Source organism: Oreochromis aureus, linkage group 7, assembly GCF_013358895.1.
Source record: "Oreochromis aureus strain Israel breed Guangdong linkage group 7, ZZ_aureus, whole genome shotgun sequence".
Lineage (NCBI taxonomy): Eukaryota > Metazoa > Chordata > Actinopteri > Cichliformes > Cichlidae > Oreochromis > Oreochromis aureus.
This window is the reverse complement of record NC_052948.1, coordinates 55,101,481-55,124,264: the sequence shown is the minus strand read 5'-3', so window position 1 is coordinate 55,124,264 and position 22,784 is coordinate 55,101,481. Positions and strand designations below refer to the sequence as shown.

The following is a 22,784-nucleotide window of genomic DNA, read 5'->3' as shown; positions in this document are numbered from 1 at the left end:
GGGCATGGGATAAGCATCAAAGCGTGACACTTCTTTCACTTTGCGATAGTCGACACAGAACCGTATTGACCGATCCTTCTTCACCACAAGAACTATGGGGCTACACCAGGCGCTGTGCGACTATTCTATCACTCCCATTTTCAGCATTTCAGCCAATTCCCTCTGAACAATTTGCCGTTTATGCTCAGGAAGCCTGTAGGACCGTGAACGCACCATCACACCAGGCTGCGTTTCAAAATGATGCTCAATGAGAGACGTTCGGCCGGGCAGGGGGGAGAACACATCTGCAAAATGCTGTTGTAACACGACAGCATCCACTCTCTGGGCCTGTGTGAGATGGTCATCATAAGGGAGGGAGGCGGGGATGATGGAATTTAGCACCTCCGGCCCCAACTCATCTCTCTCCTTAACCAGGCTCACCAGAGCAGCGGTATCAGCCTCTCTCCACGCTTTAAGGCGATTGAGGTGATAAATCTGCGGCGCTCCTCCCGTGTCCGACCGTGTGACCTCATAGTCAACGTCCCCAACTCGCTGTGTGACCACAAAGGGTCCTTGCCACTTGGTGAGCAACTTTGAGCTGGAAGAAGGGAGTAATACAAGCACTTTGTGAAAATTGCCCGAGTCTAGCCCCTCTCTCATACAGGCGTTGCTGACACTGCTGAGCCTGAAGCAAATTCTCCCGTGACAACCTCCCCAAAGTGTGGAGTTTCACTCTCAGGTCCAACACGCACTGAATCTCATTCTTGGCGAGGCTCGGACCTTCCTCCCAGCTTTCTTTAATCAGGTCGAGCACCCCACGTGGCTTCCTGCCGAACAGCAGTTCAAAGGGAGAAAATCCCGTGGAGGCCTGGGGCACCTCCCACACTGCAAATAACAGAGGGTCTAGCCAGCGATCCCAATTGCGTTCATCCTCGTTAATGAACTTACGAATCATGGACTTTAAAGTCCATGATTCGTAAGTTTGTTCAGCCGCTCCACCAGCCCGTCCGTCTGAGGGTGGTAGACGCTGGTCCGAATAGATTTAATGCCCAGTAATTCGTACAGCTTCCGCAGTGTGCGAGACATGAACGAAGTGCCCTGGTCAGTCAGTATCTCTTTCGGGATTCTGACTCGGGAGATGACCTGAAACAGTGCCTGCGCCACGCTCTTTGCAGAGATGTTGCGCAGCGGGACTGCTTCCGGGTATTGCGTTGCATAATCCACCAGGACTAATACAAAGCGATAGCCGCGTGCACTCCGGTGAAACAGCCCAATGAGGTCCATGCCAATGCGCTCAAATGGGCCCTCCATGAGTGGGAGCAGGCGCAAAGGCCCTTTTGGTATGGCCGGCTGATTAACAAGCTGGCAGTCCGGGCATGACGCGCACCAGCCGCGCACATCCGCTTGGATGCCCGGCCAATAAAATCGGGCCGTTATTCGCTCCAGAGTTTTTTCATACCCTATAAGCCCTGCCATGGGTTTATAATGAGCCGCCTGGAAAATCATTTCCCGGCGGCCCTGCGGCACCAACAACTGGGCGAGTGTCTCCTCCGTGCGAGTGTCACGACTCACTCGATATAACCTATCTTTTAATAAAATGAAGCGTGGATAGGTCCTCACGGCTTCAGGGCGCACCACGTGACCATCAATCTCAATCACCTGGTCGAAGGCTGAGTGTCATCACGAGACTGCTCCACTGGGAAATCTCCCGTGGGGGGAATTTCCGGAACCGGCGGGGCCTCCCATGAAGGACCCGCCTTATACAGCGGCACTATGGGATACCTGTGAATATCACCATGAACACACTTCACCTCCACCCATTCTGCCTCCAGCAATGCCCCGGGGCGAACCAAGCTTTGGTGCACGAGGGTCTGCGTACAGCCCGTGTCCACCAAAGCATGGCGTATAGCCCCTCGAGTCCTTACCGGAATGCTGTACGTCCCTCCTGGACCGGGAGAGGGTGCTGGGGCACTGGCGACGCGGAACACCTGCCCCACTTCCATCAGAGGACAGTCCCTCTTCAGGTATTCCGGTTGCCCGCATTTCCAGCACTCCTGCCTTGGCATCTGTGCCGCTCTCCATGGCTAAGGGGCGGCACTGCTCATCTCTGATCCCTGGGAAGGCACAAACGAAGCAAAAAGATTAGTGGGGCTCAGCACCGGCGCCCGCTCTCCCTGCGCCGGCGCAGGTACCCGACGCCTTGGTGCCGGCACTGGGGCTTGTTTGCTCGGTTTCTGGCTGCCCTCCCCGGGCTCCTCCGCTCTGGCGGCGAGATGGTCCTCCGCCAACGTGATCGCGACTTCCAGACTCGCGGGACGGTGGCACCGGACCCATCTCGCTGTCTCTGCAGGCAGCCCCTCCACGAACTGCTCCAGCACCACCTTGTCCACCAGCAGCGTCTCCCCCTCTGACGATCCCGGCTGCAGCCACCGCACCGCCGGGTCGTGCAGTTTCCGGGCCCAAGCAAATGGCCGATCCTTCCCGGTCAGCCGACAGGCTTGGAACCGCCGGCGATGATCCTCAGGGGCGAGACCCATCCTGTCCAGCACCGCCTGGCTCACGTCCTTGAAGCTGCTCCACGAGGTCGGTGGCAGGCTCAGGGCCGCCGTCTGAGCCTCCCCCGACAGCAGAGGAAGCAAATGCAGAGGCCACTCCACCTGCGGCCACTGGCAGGCCTCCGCCGTGGCTCGAAAAGTCCCCGTCGCCCATCCGGTGCATTGCCACCGAAAGTGGAGGGGCCTTCGGTGGCGCAGCCGCTCCAACCAGCTGGGTCTGCCGGTCCGCTTGCTCCTGCAGCTTTGCCAGGTGATCGCGCTGGGCAGCCACCTGGTCTTGGCTCATCTTCGCCATCTCCGCCAGCATTTGCGCCAGGAACTTCAAAGGCTGGGCGGGTGGCGCAGCATGTGGGTCTGACATTCCCACGCAGACAGGATTTCGGCACCACTTGTGAAATGCAGTTCACACACACACACAGTTCTTTATAGCGAGATGCCACGTTTATTTTTAGTTTTTGTTTGTTGCGACAGTCCACAGTCTGGACAGCTCCGGTCTCAGCTGTTCCCAGCCTCTTTCCCGCTCCTCTCCTGTCTCACTAAAAAAGGGAAGAAACCGTCACCAGACTAGAGATGGACTGATCCGATATTACGTATCGGTATCGGTCCGATACTGACCTAAATTACTGGATCGGATATCGGCGAGAAATAAAAAATGTAATCCGATCCATTAAATATCAAAAAAACACCTCACAAAACTTGCGACACGGCATAACTCTGCTTATAACCGTAGCACGTCGGAGCAGTGTGCGTCAGGTGATAGAGCGGCTGTGTGTATTTGTAGCCTCGCTACCAAACCAGCATTTCATCTCCGAGGAAGTTATCCCAGAGAGAAGTAAAGCAAGTGTGTAAGTTCATCTCTGAATGTTTGTAAAGCATTCCCACGTTAAGCTTGAAACTTATTAATGATCAGCTGATCGGCTTTTCTGTCGCGAGTCCGTCTCTCTTCTTTGTTTTTGGCCCACTTTGCACCAGAATGAGGAAACCAGCGGCTGAACAACAGCAGCACGTTTAAGCTTGATAAGCTGTTGTTAGAATTTATTTAATATTACTTTCTAGACCAGGATCCTTTTCTATGTAGCTGACGGCTGGTAACTGTGCAGGGGCGGATCTAGCAAAGTTTAGCCAGGGGGGCCGATAGGGCATGAACAGGGAAAAGGGGGCACAAAGACATACTTTTCTTTCTTATTCTCATTTAAAATGTCTAGCTTTTAATAAATAATTATCTGAATCTTACACCCAAAGTTTTAATCTGATGTAAAATGTGTAGAAGTCCATTACTGTATATAGTAACTGTTAAGTCTAATATACCCTAGTAAGCTATGGTACTTTTTCCTTTGGGAAGGTACCATCTGTGCAGTCTGCAGTTCTGTTGAAGAAAGATGTTGAATCTATTTAATTATTCTTGAAAAATAATTTATTTCTGTGCATTTTTTTTCACACTGCATCAAATTAAAGTTGATTACATCGATTAAGCATCATGAGGTGGAGGGTGGGGGGTGGTTCTCTATTTTTTTTGCTGGGAGTTTGCAACCCTATTAGTTAGGTTGCTTAATATTTCTGCTAAGTACTCTTTAAAATACCAGAATAGGGAGGATGGAGTAGGTTTAAGTTTATTAGATTGATCAGTGTTGCTGAACTATGAAATATTTTGAGTGCAGTGTATTTTTTACATACAGGTATAACAGAATAGCTTTAGTGTTGTTGTTTATTTAAACTTGAGTATGAACTTATACAAAATGCAGCAACATATTAAAAAAACAGTTTTATTGATTAAAAAATACACTATATCGGATTCCTATCGGTATCGGCAGATTACCAAATTTATGATATCGGTATTGGACATAAAAAAGTGGTATCGTGCCATCTCTACACCAGACCAAACGCCACCAGCTGTGTTCTCACCTGCCTCTCCAGCACTGCCCCATTGAGCTCACTGCACCACTCCTCCCCTGCAGCCGAGCCCGGGACAACACCTCTGCCACAGTTGTCCACAAACTTGAAACAATGAAATTGGAGTTGCTTGTGGCCATGCAGTTGTGGTGTAGAGTGAGTACAGGAGAGGGCTCAGTACACATCCCTGTGGAGCATCAATTTTCATTATGACGGGGGATAAGGTGATGCTGCCCAGTCTGACCACCTGGCATCTGTCAGACAGGAAATTAAGGATCCAGCTGCAGAGAGAGCTGCTCAATCCTAGATCCTGCAGTTTCCTGTCCACCCTCGAGGGAACAATGGTATCCTTACTGGATAATAATTAACACACTCTATGAATGGAAAGATTCCGTGATAATTCCATTACGATTTAAATTCTAAGACTAGTATAGAAAGTGAATTCTCATCAATTTCCATCTCTACATTCATTCAAAAACAACCTTGACCTTTTCAGTAACGTGAAATGTGATTTCTGTAATGTCATGATATTTTATTTCGCATTAAACTTTACTCCCCTTTGCTTTAATATTATATCAAACTCACCAGGTAGACGTGTCCATTAAACAGATACTGTCTAATGGACACATTTTGTTAACAAAATAATTATACATTGCTGCCTTATTGGGTTCCATATCTGTCACTTTTGCATTTAGCATGTTTTTGTTTTTTGTTTTTTTCCTCCAGGTTTCTGCTCCAGAATTTTTGTTTTTCTGCCAGCAAAGTGACCAAGCATAAAGATGCTAAATGAGTGAGGTCTTTCTAGAAAACCTTCACCTCTAGTTGTAGTTTTAGTCTTCAATCAAGTTGAGCAAAGAGAATAGGCAGGTATGTCAATCATTATCATATGTAGGTTAATTAATAGACTTTTTCTTCCACAGGATAGTAGTGACAGCATCTATTTTTACATTTTCAGCATAGACACATTACACTTGATAATCACTGGAATGATGGGAGTTCCTGCATCCTGTGTGGTGGTGCTAACATTCATTCTTTACAGCCACAGTATGAAAATACAAAGTACTCTGCATGTGTCTAAAAGGTAAGACTATACATATATTGTTTTATTTATTTATTTTATGTAGTCTAGCTACAGCCTTACTAGCCTAAAGCAACTTTAATTATAAAAACACAAAAATGTATGGAATGGTATATGATATGGTATGCTGGTTCTTGTGTTGATGTATTTTTGGTGTAATTGACCTAACATGTTATTAACATGTTATTAATAATTGATTGTGTCTGTATTGCTGAAGGTCTCAGGAAAATGTACTGAATCCCAGTAAATGTGTGTCCAGGACCAATCAGCAGCAGATAATAGCAAACCCATACAACTTCTCTGTGGATCTTCGCATGCCTGGTGTTATCCCAACTGGGGTAAGTCTGTTTCCAGGCAATGTTGGTGTGTGTCTATCAGTTGTTTGTTTCAGAAGTTTATGTACACTTATCAAGGGGATGAATGCCATGGTAATTTGGGCTTGTAATTAGTTATTTGACCTGTTCTTTTTAATAAAGTAGAATGATTGTATAGCTTATATATTTAATTACTTTAAAAGAAAAGAATTTAGTGCACAAGTTTGATTTTTAAAAAATTATTTTTCTTTGTCCACACATATAATACATGCAGGCTCAAATATATTTATATATACGCCCAGTAATATTCAGTGTCCTTAAACAAGTTGTACGTTAACCAAATGCTTTTGGTAGCCATTAACAAGTTTCTGGCACAACTCTGGATGGATACATGATCACCTTTCTTGAAAACGCTGCAGCAACATGCTACCACCATCATGCTTGACACTGGTACAGTGTTCTTATATTTGAAAACCTTACCATTACTCCTCCAAACATAGACAGGACCCAAGCTGCAAACTGTACAAAGTTGCCCCAGGGATTATCCATCGCAGAGTAGCAGGATGTAAGATGCAACCTGAAACTGCACATACTGAGAGGCACAACCAAATGGCTGGAGATGAATATAGGAACTAGAAGTTTCCACCAATTCCTAATGGGATACATCACCAAAGGTGGTTGAGAATAATGGGGCTAAGGTCCTGAAGGACTTCCAGACAGACAGATCTGGTTGGACTCCAACCAGACACAGTGTTGGTTGACAAGGAACAGAAGACCACAGTTGTGATACATGTGGTAGTCCCAATGGACAGCAACATTAGCCAGAAGGAACACAAGAAAATGGAGAAGTACCAGGGGTTGAATGAATAACTGAAGCAGATCTGGAAGGTAAAATCCACAGTGTTCCTTAGTAATAGAAGAATTGAGGGCTCTAACCCCTAAACTGGAAGATTGGCTCAAGCAGATTTCAGGCACAACAAAGGTCATTATCCAGTACAGCTACGATACTGTGCCAAAGCCTCAAACTCCCAGGCATCTGGTAGAGCACCCATGCTTGAGAAACATATCACCCCCCTCACAGGGTGAGAGGGTTTTATTATTATTATTTTTTCAAATACTGATTAAGGCATACTAGATGATACATAGCTTCCTGCGATGAATCTACTGAGCTGAGGATGAAGATTGTGGCCAGACTCAAAGTAGTCACCCAGCCAAGAGCACAACTGCCCCAACTCACTCACAATGTCTCATCAGAGGAGATGCATACAAATGTAAACACTGCGTTATGCACCATCCCTATTAACAGTATCACTGAAACCAGTGCGCACATATATACCACTGCGACAATATTCCTTGAAATACTTGGGTATAAGATCAATAATGCATGTAAAGGAAGACACCTTTGAAGAAGGAGACTTAGAATTAAAATAGAACGGAATAGAATAGCTTCTATTCTATAGCTCCTCCACATCGAAAGGAGCCAGTTGAGGTGGTTTGGGCATCTGACAAGGATGCCTCCTGGGCGCCTCCTGGGTGAGGTGTTCCGGGCATGTCCCACCGGGAGGAGGCCCCAGGGCAGACCCAGGACACGCTGGAGAGATTATATCTCTTGGCTGGCCTGGGAACGCCTTGGTGTTCCCCCGGATAAGCTGGAGGAGGTGGCTGGGGAGAGGGAGGTCTGGGCTTCTCTGCTTAGGCTGCTGCCCCCGCGACCCGGCCTCGGATAAAGCGGATGAAGATGGATGGATGGATGGATAGAATAGCTTCTCCGCGAATCGGTACCTTATTGTGCTGGAGGGGTTTGTGTGTCCCAGGGATCCCAGGGGCTATGTTGTCTGGGGGCTTTCGCCGCTTGGTAGGGTCTCCCATGGCAAATTGGTCCTGGGTGAGGGACCAGACAAAGAGGGATTTAGAAGACCCGTATGCGTAGAACATCAAGGAACAGTTCACCCTGCCCGGGATAGGGTGCCCCATCCTGGAGCCAGGCCCGGGGAGGGTGCCCAAGGCCGAGCATCTGTTGGCTGAGCCTTGGTCCATGGGGCCCATCCGGGAACAGCCCAAAAAAAGGGACATGGACCCATCCTCCTGCAAGCCCACCACCCACAGGAGGCACCGTAGGGATTGTGTGCATTGTGTGCATTGTGTGCCAGGTGGCAACTAGGAGCAGAGGTCCCTGCACAGCTTTCCCAAACATCATGTTTCATTTTGGATGCTTACTTTATTTTACTTTGAACACAGAAAAAAATTATATGGGAAAATCACAAGCTACCAGGGTCCAAATTATCCTCCCACCCTCGATAAACTAGCCTGCACTTGCTGAAGTTTTTAGCAAGTCTCATCTCATAAGCAATGCCAGCCCATTCTTATTTAGGCAATCTCAAAGAAGTTCCTCCAGATGTAATGGTCTTCTGGCATGGCCTTTGGTCTATAATTTACCTCACAGATTTTCACTGGGATTGATTTGAATTCAGTTAAATTCAACTCGGTTTAATTTACACAGTTGGTCAAACTTTTAGAACATCCTAATTTTTCTAGTTATTTACTGCAATTCAAGTTGTTCTAGTCCAATAAATAGCTTAAATTGATACAAAGGTTAACTGCCACAGGTAAAAAACAAACAAAAAAACAAAACAAAAAAAAAAGGTAAGGTTACCCAAAAACCTTTTCAGGGAACACAAAATGGGTTAACAATTTAAAGCTGTTTTGCAACCATGGAGGTTGATCAAGCCTTGAAAGGCTTCACCCCAAGTCCAGCACCCTGAGACTGTACACTAAGCGGAAAGGAGGCCAAGGAATAGTGAGTGTCAGTCACTATCACTATCCAGGATGAAAAAACAAAATGCATGAGTACATCAGGAAGATGGCTGCAACTCATCGTGTGCTTAGTGAATGCCCCAGGCAGCAGAAACCTGAGGAAGAACAGAAACTGCCCTGCATAGCATGCACCACCAACAGACAGGAACGGTGGCTGATATAGAAAATTCTTACCAATGGCTGGACAAGGTTGGACTGAAAGATGGCACAGACGCATGATTCTTGGCAGCAATGGGAACAAGCTCTATAGAGAATGGGGTCCACTACACCAGACAGGATCCCCAGATGCAGGGTCAAAGATGACCCTGAAACAATCTGGCATATAAATATAGGGTGCAAGATGCTACCAGGCAGGGCATACAGGAACATCTGTGCTGAGTATGGCTGAGTAAAGATGGTGAGAATGACAAAACTAAGATCTTGTGAGACTTCCAGATGCAGATGGAGAAACTAGTAGTTGACTAACCAACCGGACATAGTAGTGGTGGATAAGCAGAGGAAAAAGGCCGTAGTGATAGATACAAAGTGATAGCAACATCAAGAAGAAGTAACACAAGAAGCTCGAGAAATACTGCTCGAGCTCGAAAGATGTGGAGCGTTAAGACAACATTGGTCCCCATGAGCACAGTGACCTCTGTGGGGCAGTGACCCCCAAATTAGGTGAGTGGCTTCAACAGACCCCAGTGTGCAGTCCTAGACTGCGCTTTTCTGGACGGAGAGCTTGGATATCCCTCCTGGGATCTGCTGAAACCACTCGTGTGTGTGTGTGTGTGTGTGTGTGTGTGTGTGTGTGTGTGTGTGTGTCTTTTCTCCATTTAGCACTCATTCAGTGTCATTGTTTTCCTTAATATTTCAGTCGGACACTTACCTTTGCATGGCATTTCCAGTTCCAACTAGGCAAGATGCATATATTGGTGAGTTTTATCTTTTATTAATTTATTATATATTATAAAACCTACAGTGATTGGCAATTACAGAAAAAAATGTTTCTAGCTGACCTATTAGCTGGATACAAAGTAATAATGACAAAGTTCAATTTATATCAACAGTTGAAATGGAAATTTTAAAGGCATCATTGCTATCACATAGTGTCACCATGATTACCTTTTGTATATCTCCTGTGTAAATTTATTTTCAGCATGTAATAATTTATTAGTTTCACTAAAAAGTTTTTGATACATTTTCATATTTTGAAACATTTTTCAGGGAACTTAAGTCATTCCTAGCTTTAAATTAATTAGAGGGTGGTGATGATCTTTCTCCAATTTACCAGTCTGATGTATTTTCAAAGAATCAGGCTGTTGGTACATTGAAAGGCGATTTGTTATGTGTGAACTTCACTGTCAATTTGAAGTGGAAAATTTTAACCAGTGTTTTTTCTCTTCAGTGGACTTCATACCTCTTGCCAGTATGGACACAGTCCATCACATGCTGCTGTTTGGCTGTCAGACCCCTGTCTCCACCCACAGCTTTTGGTAATGCCCAACTTTAAATTAATTTTATTACTGTTTTTGTTGTTTGGGGCGAAAAGCCAGGACCCAGGAACAAAAAAACCTTGCATAAGAAGTGCAAGTTAAGCCCCTTCTTCATTATTACCTACTCGGATAGATTTGCCACGGTTCTCCATGCTTTTCAGGGTTTTCTATTAGGTCATAGTACCAGGTACCAGGTACTGAAATACTATCTGCTCAACTGGGGTTTTAAAGTAATCGGAGCAGGTACTAAAATGTGACGTCGTCAGACTGCATGCCACCAATTGGCTGGTCAGTGCCGTCGGTTGATGAGTCATGAGAGCATCTCATTCACAAAAAATCAAAACCACCAGTTTTGAAACCCAGCAACAGATACCCGAGGGAAATGGCTACAAAACCCCCCTGCTGTGGTCCCTGAGTCTGCTGAAAAGCCACAGACAGAGCAGCAAGTATATTGTTGCCTCGAGGTCCCCCTTTGTTGGTGCGTTCGTGTAGAATACTAATAATATCATGGAATGCTCAGTTACGTTGCTCTAATGTTGACTAATTGTATTAGGTGGTACTCAATTGTAATGGAAAAACTGTAATCTTAGACTATATTCTTATTTAAATACCTAACCATAATGGCTAGCTGTGAACATCAGCACAGATCAAATCTAGTTTTGTTTAGTGCACCAATAATAGCTTTTTATTTTAGTTACCCACCAACCACTGACAGTGGAAATGTAAATGCAACATAAAAAAATGACTCAAACAGCCATCATCTTCAAATGTAATATGAAGCCCAAGCTTGCACCTAGCTCTCAAGGACGTGCCATTTCTCTGCCCATTGGCAAGAGAGTAGTACCCCCTCTAGCTGTATGTGCACCACCAGCAAGGGAGTGATCTCTGTGTCCCCCTTTGGGCACCTAGAGGCACGTGACCCTCAGAAGGAGGAAGCCTCAGTCCCTAAAACTGTGGAAAAGGGGCTCCACTGGCAGGGATACGCTACTTTACCTGATATGTTTCCACCCAAGAGGCCCCACTTAAGCTCTATTCAGGTTGTCAGTCCCAGAAGTCTCTCAAGCACAAAAACTCTCTCTCTCTCTCTGCACACACAAAAGTATTTTTTTTTTTACTGTCTCAGGTATAACTCCCAGTTAGCGTGTTAGATGTTCAAGGTACCATGTTGTTTGTTTTCATTATTGTATTTCATTGCTGTTCACCAAGAAGGTGGCTCCAACAATGTTCAAATGTTACAATCAATAAAAAATGAGTATTCTTCTCAAATAATTGTAAATCCTCAGCCTGCAGGCCAAATGAGCCAGGTTAGGCAGGTGATGCCTTTCCCTGCAGACACAGTGACAATGCCTCACCTACAGTGTTGCATGTCAACTGGCAGCTCAGCCCTTCCTCGGTAGCACGCTTGCACCCCTCTCTGTGAGTGGTGACAACTGTTGCTACGGGTTACCGCTTCTGGTTCAGGCTTCCTAGTTTCCACAGAATTCTAAACAGTACTGTGAGAAACCCTTTAGCAGTGATTAGGTTTTTCTGCATTAATGTGAGATTCCTAATTTTAGAGATGTTGTACAAATGGAAGAAAGCTGTCTTACATATTTGTCTCATATGCACACTTTTTTTTTAAAATTTATACCCTAGGTGCATCTATTAAGAACCTGTGTGCACAAGCTCTATAACAAAAATTATATTTTTAGTGATAAACTGTAATTATTGTTGTTATCCATGAATTTTCAAATGTTACTATTTCCAAAAATAGCAAGAAAAAGTAGTAAAGCACATTATCATACAGGGAGTGCAGAATTATTAGGCAAATGAGTATTTTGTCCACATCATCCTCTTAATGCATGTTGTCTTACTCCAAGCTGTATAGGCTCGAAAGCCTACTACCAATTAAGCATATTAGGTGATGTGCATCTCTGTAATGAGAAGGGGTGTGGTCTAATGACATCAACACCCTATATCAGGTGTGCATAATTATTAGGCAACTTCCTTTCCTTTGGCAAAATGGGTCAAAAAAAGGACTTGACAAGCTCAGAAAAGTCAAAAATAGTGAGATATCTTGCAGAGGGATGCAGCAGTCTTAAAATTGCAAAGCTTCTGAAGCGTGATCATCGAACAATCAAGCGTTTCATTCAAAATAGTCAACAGGGTCGCAAGAAGCGTGTGGACAAACCAAGGCGCAAAATAACTGCCCATGAACTGAGAAAAGTCAAGCGTGCAGCTGCCAAGATGCCACTTGCCACCAGTTTGGCCATATTTCAGAGCTGCAACATCACTGGAGTGCCCAAAAGCACAAGGTGTGCAATACTCAGAGACATGGCCAAGGTAAGAAAGGCTGAAAGACGACCACCACTGAACAAGACACACAAGCTGAAACGTCAAGACTGGGCCAAGAAATATCTCAAGGCTGATTTTTCTAAGGTTTTATGGACTGATGAAATGAGAGTGAGTCTTGGAGTACTGGTTTGGGCTGGTATCATCAAAGATGAGCTTGTGGGGCCTTTTCGGGTTGAGGATGGAGTCAAGCTCAACTCCCAGTCCTACTGCCAGTTTCTGGAAGACACCTTCTTCAAGCAGTGGTACAGGAAGAAGTCTGCATCCTTCAAGAAAAACATGATTTTCATGCAGGACAATGCTCCATCACACGCGTCCAAGTACTCCACAGCGTGGCTGGCAAGAAAGGGTATAAAAGAAGAAAAACTAATGACATGGCCTCCTTGTTCACCTGATCAGAACCCCATTGAGAACCTGTGGTCCATCATCAAATGTGAGATTTACAAGGAGGGAAAACAGTACACCTCTCTGAACAGTGTCTGGGAGGCTGTGGTTTGCTGCACGCAATGTTGATGGTGAACAGATCAAAACACTGACAGAATCCATGGATGGCAGGCTTTTGAGTGTCCTTGCAAAGAAAGGTGGCTATATTGGTTGCTGATTTGTTTTTGTTTTGTTTTTGAATGTCAGAAATGTATATTTGTGAATGTGGAGATGTTATATTGGTTTCACTGGTAAAAATAAATAATTGAAATGGGTATATATTTGTTTTTTGTTAAGTTGCCTAATAATTATGCACAGTGATAGTCACCTGCACATACAGATATCCCCCTAAAATAGCTAAAACTAAAAACAAACTAAAAACTACTTCCAAAAACATTCAGCTTTGATATTAATGAGTTTTTTGGGTTCATTGAGAACATGGTTGTTGTTCAATAATAAAATTATTCCTCAAAAATACAACTTGCCTAATAATTCTGCACTCCCTGTATGATGCCAAATTATAGTTATTCTCAGAGAAATCCTGTGTGCTGGCTCAAATTTGGGTATAAAAACTAGACTTCACTCTGTGTCCAGACTTTGCCTTAAAAAACTAAGAAAATAATGTTTTCATTTTAAGTAAGTTTTTGACAGATTGATAACATTTTCTTATCTTTATGACATGTGCTCTAATAAAAAGAGCCGTAGATCAATTGAGTCCTTGGCTTGAATATTTTTTCAAATAGCTAAACTAAACCATTGTTCCTAATTCTTACAATGCAGTTTCATCCTGGTAGTGACATACCATAACTATCATAATATCATATCATCACTGTCCCCAGTGGCTTGCAAAAGTATGAACTTTTCCACATTTTGTCACATTACAGCCACAAACATGAATCAATTTTATTGGAATTCCACGTGAAAGACCAATACAAAGTGGTGTATACGTGAGAAGTGGAACTAAAATCATACATGATTCCAAACATTTTTTACAAATAAATAACTGAAAAGTGGGGTGTGCGTAATTATTCAGCCCCCTGAGTCAATACTTTGTAGAACCACCTTTTGCTGCAATTACAGCTGCCAGTCTTTTAGGGTATGTCTCTACCAGCTTTGCACATCTAGAGACTGAAATCCTTGCCCATTCTTCTTTGCAAAACAGCTCCAGCTCAGTCAGATTAGATGGACAGCGTTTGTGAACAGCAGTCTTCAGATCTTGCCACAGATTCTCGATTGGATTTAGATCTGGACTTTGACTGGGCCATTCTAACACATGGATATGTTTTGTTTTAAACCATTCCATTGTTGCCCTGGCTTTATGTTTAGGGTCGTTGTCCTGCTGGAAGGTGAACCTCCACCCCAGTCTCAAATCTTTTGCAGACTCCAAGAGGTTTTCTTCCAAGATTGCCCTGTATTTGGCTCCATCCATCTTCCCATCAACTCTGACCAGCTTACCTGTCCATGCTGAAGAGAAGCACCCCCAGAGCATGATGCTGCCACCACCATATTTGACAGTGGGGATGGTGTGTTCAGAGTGATGTGCAGAGTTAGTTTTCCGCCACACATAGCGTTTTGCATTTTGGCCAAAAAGTTCCATTTTGGTTTCATCTGACCAGAGCACCGTCTTCCACATGTTTGCTGTGTCCCCCACATGGCTTGTGGCAAACTGCAAACGGGACTTCTTATGGTTTTCTGTTAACAATGGCTTTCTTCTTGCCACTCTTCCATAAAGGCCAACTTTGTGCTGTGCACGACTAATAGTTGTCCTATGGACAGATTCCCCCACCTGAGCTGTAGATCTCTGCAGCTCGTCCAGAGTCACCATGGGCCTCTTGGCTGCATTTCTGATCAGCGCTCTCCTTGTTCGGCCTGTGAGTTTAGGTGGACGGGCCTTGTCTTGGTAGGTTTACAGTTAGGGATGGTATCGAAACCCGGTTCTTGTTGAGAACCGGTTCCCACTGTTTCAATTCCTTGGAATTGTTTGCCATTTTTGCAAACGATTCCCTTATCAATTCCAGTCGCCCCGAAAGACGTCACCACGTTGCGGAGCGTCATCTATCTGGCAGGGCGCCTAAGCGGCTTGGTTATACTTTACGAGAACGGATGACAACAGGGCAACATGCAATACTTGCAAAGTAGATATTTCATTTAAAGGAGGAAACACTACGAATATGCAAAAGCATTTGCTCACAAAACACACGATAACCTTTAATGAATGTCGTATTTTTAATTCCGCTCCGGACTCGTGAATCTCAACCCAGCAGCAGCGGTAACGTTTGCACGTCCTCTCCCGTTAATACGGCAGGTAAATGATCAACTAACAGTTATGTTAGTGCGATCTGCCTTATTACAAAACCTACCATTACTGTGCGTTGCATTTAGGTGACCATGATGAGAGAGACAGACAGAGTCTGGCTGGCAGTTCTCGCTGCAGTCTACCGGTAGCGTCTCCTTTCAGGCCAGGATAGACGAATGTCACCGAGCAGTGACTAAGTTTGTGGTCAAAGGCTTGCACCCATTTGCCACAGCAGATGCCCCCAATTTTCGGTAAGTGAATGTGTTTAATTGTTGGCAGGTATTTTTGTGCACTGGATATTCTTGTGTAATTGCCACAGAATAATTTATGTTATACTTTGTTAATGCTACAGAAGAATATTTATTTTATTATTTTACATTTACAATTTTTTTTCCTGGGGACCCTGTGACACCCCATTCAAGAGCCGTAGGCTGTGGATCTCTTAAGATCTCACTGTTGTGTTCTTAAGGCCATGTTACTCCTAAATTTCTATCTTGTTCAAAGAGAAGATATAAAACAAAGTTCTAAGCTAATCGACCTTAGTATTCTCTTTTTAAAAAAATAAGAATCGATAAGAGAATCGAATCGTTAAACAGAATCGAAAATGGAATCGGAATCGTGAAAATCTTATCAATACCCATCCCTATTTACAGTTGTGCCATACTCCTTCCATTTCTGAATGATCGCTTGAACAGTGCTCCGTGGGATGTTCAAGGCTTGGGAAATCTTTTCGTAGCCTAAGCCTGCTTTAAATTTTTCAGTAACTTTATCCCTGACCTGTCTGGTGTGTTCGTTGGACTTCATGGTGTTGTTGCTCCCAATATTCTCTTAGACAACCTCTGAGGGCGTTACAGAGCAGCTGTATTTGTACTGACATTATATTACACACAGGTGCACTCTATTTAGTCATTAGCACTCATCAGGCAATGTCAAACCAAAGGGTCTGAGTGCAGTCAGACCTTTTGGTCTGACTGCACTCAGACCAAAGGGGGCTGAATAATTACGCACACCCCACTTTTCAGTTATTTATTTGTAAAAAAATGTTTGGAATCATGTATGATTTTCGTTCCACTTCTCACGTGTACACCACTTTGTATTGGTCTTTCGCGTGGAATTCCAATAAAGTTGATTCATGTTTGTGGCTGTAATGTGACAAAATGTGGAAAAGTTCAAGGGGGCCAAATACTTTTGCAAGCCACTGTATGAAAAGCAACGTGTATTCACAAACTAAAAAACGTACAAATTTTATTGGACAATTTTCTTTTGCACTATGTATTTCCTAATGTCACTGTACCTTTACCTTATGGCTACACTGAATACATAACGTATGCTGACTGCAAGCAGATGCTGCAAGATCCAAAGAGAGAGAGGCAAAGCTTAACTATTTTGGATGTGTGCAGTAAAGAGATGGTGGATATACTGGACAAAAATTCTTGAATATGTTACATGAATATCAATCTGATAAGCAGAAGAAAAAGCAGAAGAACACAGAGAAGTTTTGAATGGATGTACGAAGGAGGATATCTTGATGCATGCTCAATCATCCAGGTAAGTAAATCTCCAAAAGTTGATTCTGTTCATCTGGACGTAGCGTTTTGTGGGAGAAACGTTTCATCACTCATCCAAGTGACTTCTTCAGAGTGACGAAACGTTTCTCCCACAAAACGCTACGTCCAGATGAACAGAATCAACTTTTGGAGATGAAGGAGGATATGTAGAAGGTTGGTGTGGCAGGGGGATGCTAGAAATATGCCATGATGAGATGGAGCCTGGTCACCCACTGTGGCGACTCCGAAAGGGTGCAGCTGATGCAACATGGTTCTTTTGATTTGATGCTGTACAACTGTAATTTGGCAATAGAATTGCTCAATGACAAATGGTCAACCTGTCCTTGACTTAGTCTTGCTATTGAGTTCTTAATGACAAATACTCATGTATTGTAATATTTGTAATATTATTTGCTTGTGCGTTTGTCTTTCGTTATGTAAATGCCTCTATATGCTTGCTCCACAGCAAATGGCTAAACTGGAGATAGTTGTTTGTTTTGTTCTGTAACTGCCTTTGGGATTCACTGTTTTGTGGTCATTCATAAAGAGAAAGTGGTGCTTATTATGCTGTTTCTACAATAAGGGACTGTGGCAGTGTGCAAGGCACTTGTGAGGATGAACCAGCAATTATGTATGCCTGGGCTCGAAATGCACCACCTACCAAATTACCTAAAGGTACGTCGCTCACAGGGTTGGTTAACAATTACTTAGATTAGTTAATAAATATGACTTTTTCTGTATTGAACTGCTGCATTAAAATAGGGTGGAGTTTTATTTTTGACATTTATGTTAAAAGAAGAATCTGTAGGTTTTATGTATATTGTTATGTAATGTATGCTACTCATTTTTTTCCCCTCTTCTTCTTTTACTGTTTATATTCATGATGTCTTATGTCCATTGTTAACCACTATTCTCTGTATTTTATCAGATGTTGGCTTCAAAGTTGGAAGAAGTTCAGGAATGTCCTACTTTGTACTGCAGATTCATTACGGAGATATTAGTGCTTTCAAAGGTTAGTCCTTTTGAAACATACATATAATATAATAAAAAAAAATATTATGTGCTCAAATTAAGCAGCTCAAATTAAAGCAGCAGTAATTCAGTAAAAAACTGGAAAGATCCAAAGAGTTTGAAAAGTAATTTTAAATACTACACTAAGACCATTCACCACTGAAATAAAATGTTGCAATCTTTTATATCAAGTGCAATGACTTCTTCTAGTGTAGCAAGTATATATTATTTCTGATATTTATAACATTAGTTTTCTGTTGCTTTTCAACCAAACACACAGTTGTAGGTTCTCTGCATTGAACTTTGTAGTGAATCTCTCAAACCTAAATACAGTATTGTTCAAAAGTCTTGAGTCACCAGCGATTTCTTAATATTTTGCTAGGAAATGGGAAGTAGGTGCACAAAACACTGTTTTGTGCTGCCTGTCTGCTGACGGCCTGCTTCAGCTTCACTCTACATGGATGCCTTTACCTTTCTGCACACCTTCCTGTCTGAAGAACTATAAAGAACTATAAAATTTTCCTACTTGTATAGTTAAATGAATATCTACTATATTACCCAAAATGATTTGTCAGTAGTGGGCAATGACAGTAGGTGCTGGATTTTTTTTTTAGAACCATTCCTTTAGCAAAAGAAGCAAGGAAAGACTTCACTACACATAACACTTCATTACTGGCAAATTGTACATAAATTATCACAACTAAAAATATTATTCTGCACAAAAATGTTCCTCATGGATTAACATTTCTCCTCAACATGTTTAGGACTGAGCTTAAACATTTCATACTTTGTTTAATTTACAGTAAATGCATCAGATTGTATAAAATCTGTCCTGAGAGGACCACATATCTTTTGGGAAAAAAGCAGCTGTTAAGATCTTGGAAAAACAGATTTTAAAAAAGTATTAAAATATATAGTTTATAAAGTGTTTATATCTACAAGAGACAAAGCAAAACTGTTGGTTAAATGATGTGCATTCGGTCAACCAAGTGATTTCTCAGAGATGCTATTCTTAAAGTTTTAGCTGAGCTTCCACTTGCCAGTTTTATTAAACTGGATTTGACACCTTCTCTTCTTTATGAAGGCTTTCCTTGCTAACTTGCTAAAGGAGATATTACAAACTACAGTCCATCTTCTCTATATCACACAAGTTGTATCTAACTTAGGTACCACCTAAACTTGGTAAAAATGTGTCAACTTTCTTGAACACTGGCCTTCACCTAATAGCCTCTGGCCTTCTAGCCTGGGCTGATCAATTTGAGCTAATCAAGCAAGCCAAGAAAACTGCTGTTCTGTGTCCCTTGTTCGTTGACTTCAATGGGCCAATATTATTCATTATTAATATTAATAATATCGTCCCATTGATATTATTAATATTAGCTATTTATTGATCCCTCTGTATCAACATTTATAGCAACCAATAAATAAAAATGTATAAAGTAAAGAAAAGATGGGTGAAATATCCCCCAACCATGTTATGAGTGTTGATTTTGCATATTTGTCCACCAGATGGTGCACTGCAATTTGCCAGTTGCAACACCTGTGTTTGAAATGCCAGCAGTTTGAAACACAGCAGCTGATATGAGCAGAGTAGTGCAGCGCATGAATGAGTAAATAAAGAACTTCACATAATGAATGTTTGTTTATGTTTTGTGTTGGAAAGAAAAAGAAATTGTCTGATACATTAGAAGATCAGATTTTTAAAACACCAAATATCAGTATCTTCTCCAAAATCTATATTGGTCGGGCTCTGATCATTTATGTTAGTGTCAGCTTAACTGTATAAATATCATAGTCCCCTCTTATTTGCTTGTTGCAGATCACCATAAAGATTGCTCAGGACTTACTTTAAGAATGACTTCTAGGCCGTAAGTAATGAGTTAAATAAATGAACTTTTCAGTTAATGATGAAACAAAATAAATTAGAAGACATTTTAACAGTTGTTTCTTTAAGACTGCTTCTGGTTGAGAACATCAAAGAATATAAACATCAGTAACCTGAAAATAAACATTTCCTTCCAATCCACTAACTTTTTTTTTGTTTTTGTTCTTCTGTTGGACTTCTAAAAAGGCAGCCATTCATTGCTGGCATATATTTGCTCATGTCTGTGGACACAGTTATCCTTCCAGGAAAAAGAGGTATGTTATAAGTCTTTTGACACAGCACAGTCCAACCTGCAGTAAATCATGTGTTTGTGTGTGACAAAGTCACATTTACGGGTTTATGTACTTTGTCATATAACAAAACTAACTTGGATAGCTTCTTTATTTGTAAGTAACAAATTGAATAGGTTGATTTTGTTCATCTGGATGTAGCGTTTTTTAATGAGAGAAATGTTTCATCACTCATCCAAGTGACTTCTTCAGCCTCAGCTGACTGCAGGTTTTCCCGACCTTATAAACAGTACATTGCACATTTTTTTCTGTGATTGCAGCCATTCCCTAACTCTCTGTGAATGGTACTCATGGCCTTTGATCTGTGGTCTATGATCAGTTGTTGTTGATCAAATGGTCATGAGAATTTTCACAGCCCATTGTTTATTTAGTGGCCTGGTTTCAGTTATTGTGCAATATACTGTTTATAAGGTTGGGGAAACCTGCAGTCAGCTGAAACTAAAGAGGTCACTTGGATGAGTGACGAAACGTTTTTCCCTTTGAATATGCTATGTCCAGATGAACAGAATCAACCTTTTCGAATTTACTTACCTGGATGATTGAGCATGCATCAAGACAAATTGAATAAATAATTAAAAGTAAAGCCAGCTGTTTCAGTCTGCTCACAAATGCTTGATAGAATGCATGAATGGATAAGTCAGAAGAAAAGTGAAAAGTGATGCCAGTCCTGACTTGCTTTGCTTTCCTGTGTTAGTCACAGATGCAGATGTCGCATGCGATTATACTTCATATCCAATCTACCCATTTGCCTTCAGGACCCACACACACCGCCTTGGTGAGAAAAAAAAAAGAAGTTTCTATCTTTTTCAGATAATTTTTTTTATCAGTATGAGTGTTAGTATGAATTAGTCTGTTTTTCACAGGTAAAGTGGTCAGTGGCTACAGAATCCGAGATGGGAAGTGGACCCTGATTGGGAGACAATCCCCTCAGCTACCACAGGTAGGTCATCAAATCCAAGGCCCATTTTTGGGAACCACACAGTACTGTGCTTGAGCAAACTCTCATTTCTTTATATACTGCTCAAAAAATATGTTTTTAAATCATGGTTTGCTTGGGGATCAAATACATTAAATAAATTGAAGGAACACTTTTAAAGTATAGTATCAAGTCAATTAAACTTCTGGGATACTGATACGGGCAGTTAAATATCAGAAAGGTTGTTAATCAGTTTCAGCTGGTTGATGTTGGTGAAAAGAACAACGGGTACACAAAAGAGGGGCAAGAATGAGACAAGCCCCAAAACGGCAATGGTTTTCCAGGTGGAGGACACTGACATTTTTTCCATCCTCATCTTTCCTGACTGTCACAACTAATATAGTATTAGTTGTCACAACTAATACAGTGTCACAACTAATATAGTATTAGTTGTGACACTGTATATATACTTTATATCCAGGTGATACTTAGACCTTAAAAAACGTTGCACAGGTAGTCCAGTTCCTCTAGGATGGCCCGTTCATATGTGCCATTTGCAAAGGTTTGCAGTGTTTCTCAGCTTATTCTCAAGAGCATGAAGGAGAAAGGCAATTACTTTAGGAGAGCTGGGGAGTACAAGTTCCTTACCCAATTATAACTGGTATGTGTTCCTTTGTACAAGAAGGAACAGTATGAGCATTGCCAGATCCCTACAAAAAGATCTCCCACAGGGCATTGGTGTGAATGTCTATGACCGGAAAATCAAAAATAGACTTCATGAGGATAGCCTAAGGGCTTGACATCCTCTAGTGGGGAGGAATCCAGTTGGCATTTGCCATACAATACCAGTTTTAGCATGTCCACCACCAGCACCATATGCTTTTCGATATTGAGAGCAGCACATTCGACAGAAGTGAAAGGGTCTGGAGAAGCCTTCCCATAGTGCATTGTGGTGCCAAATGCTTCCTAAGTAAGCAACTCACAGGAACCCAGCCATCCACATAATGTACTGTAAAAGAAAACATGATTCACCAGACCTGGCCACCTTCTTCCATTGCTCTGTGTTACAGTTCTGATGCTTTACAACGCCCATTGTTTGTGCTTTAGAGGTGCACAGGGTTCAGCATGGGAACCCTGACTGGTCTCCACTGTGTATTCTGATACATTTCTATCAGAACCAGCACTAACCTTTTTGGCAATTTCAGCCACATGCGCTCATCTGTTGGATCAAACCACACAGACCAATCTTTGCTCCCTATGTGCATCAGTGATGCACATGGAGTGACACACTTGGCTGCCCATGACCTTGTTGCTGGTCCACCAGTTATCTTTCCTTGAACCACTTCTGATAGATACTGACCACTGCAGAATACACCACAATAACTGCAGTTTTGGAGCTACTCTGATCCAATCATGTGCACATCACAGTTTGGCCTTTCAAATCCTTAAGCTCAGCCATTTTTCCTGCTTCTAACACATTAAGTTTAAGGACAAAATGTTCACTCATTAACAGAAGCTATGATGAAGAGATTAATCTGTTACGTCTAGACACAACTCTAGTGTCTAGGCACACCAATTTAAATTTAATTTAAATTTAAAATTGGTGTACTTACAGTACACCAATTTTAAATACCTCAACAAACAACTAAAAAATTGCCCTAGGTACAAAGACTGCAAAAAACCTAATGTAAAAGCAGGCCCTCTCTTTCTTTCTCTTTAACGCTCTCTCTCTTTCTTGCTCACATTGTCTGTTTCTTTTCAAGTACAGTTTAGTTTTCTCTTTGCTCACCACTGACTGATTTTTCTCTTTAGGCTTTCTATCCTGCTAACAAGCAGGTGAATGTGAAATATGGTGATACCCTTGCTGCCAGATGTGTGTTCACTGGTGAGGGCAAAACCTCAAAAACTTACATTGGGTGAGTTCTTCAACCTAATGCAACCTCAGTGAAAAAGTATAAGACTTATATCCATTTACTGTTT

General features: G+C 42.4%; 1 protein-coding gene across 2 annotated transcripts in view; it reads left to right on the top strand.

Moving 5' to 3' along the window:
* pam (peptidylglycine alpha-amidating monooxygenase) overlaps positions 1 to 22,784 on the top strand; it is a 48,598-nt gene that overhangs the window by 6,624 nt on the left and 19,190 nt on the right. The window contains exons 2-13 of one of the 2 annotated variants that reach the window (XM_031738387.2): positions 5,151 to 5,291; positions 5,380 to 5,505; positions 5,762 to 5,840; positions 9,487 to 9,544; positions 10,018 to 10,105; positions 17,286 to 17,377; positions 17,631 to 17,714; positions 19,533 to 19,581; positions 19,785 to 19,852; positions 20,583 to 20,663; positions 20,752 to 20,828; positions 22,617 to 22,720. In XM_031738387.2, the coding sequence (XP_031594247.1) occupies positions 5,411 to 5,505; positions 5,762 to 5,840; positions 9,487 to 9,544; positions 10,018 to 10,105; positions 17,286 to 17,377; positions 17,631 to 17,714; positions 19,533 to 19,581; positions 19,785 to 19,852; positions 20,583 to 20,663; positions 20,752 to 20,828; positions 22,617 to 22,720 (875 nt within the window). In that variant the 5' untranslated portion in view covers positions 5,151 to 5,291; positions 5,380 to 5,410. Of the gene's footprint in view, positions 1 to 5,150; positions 5,292 to 5,379; positions 5,506 to 5,719; positions 5,841 to 9,486; positions 9,545 to 10,017; positions 10,106 to 17,285; positions 17,378 to 17,630; positions 17,715 to 19,532; positions 19,582 to 19,784; positions 19,853 to 20,582; positions 20,664 to 20,751; positions 20,829 to 22,616; positions 22,721 to 22,784 lie in introns of both variants that reach the window. The other variant, XM_031738386.2, reaches the window with a different exon arrangement.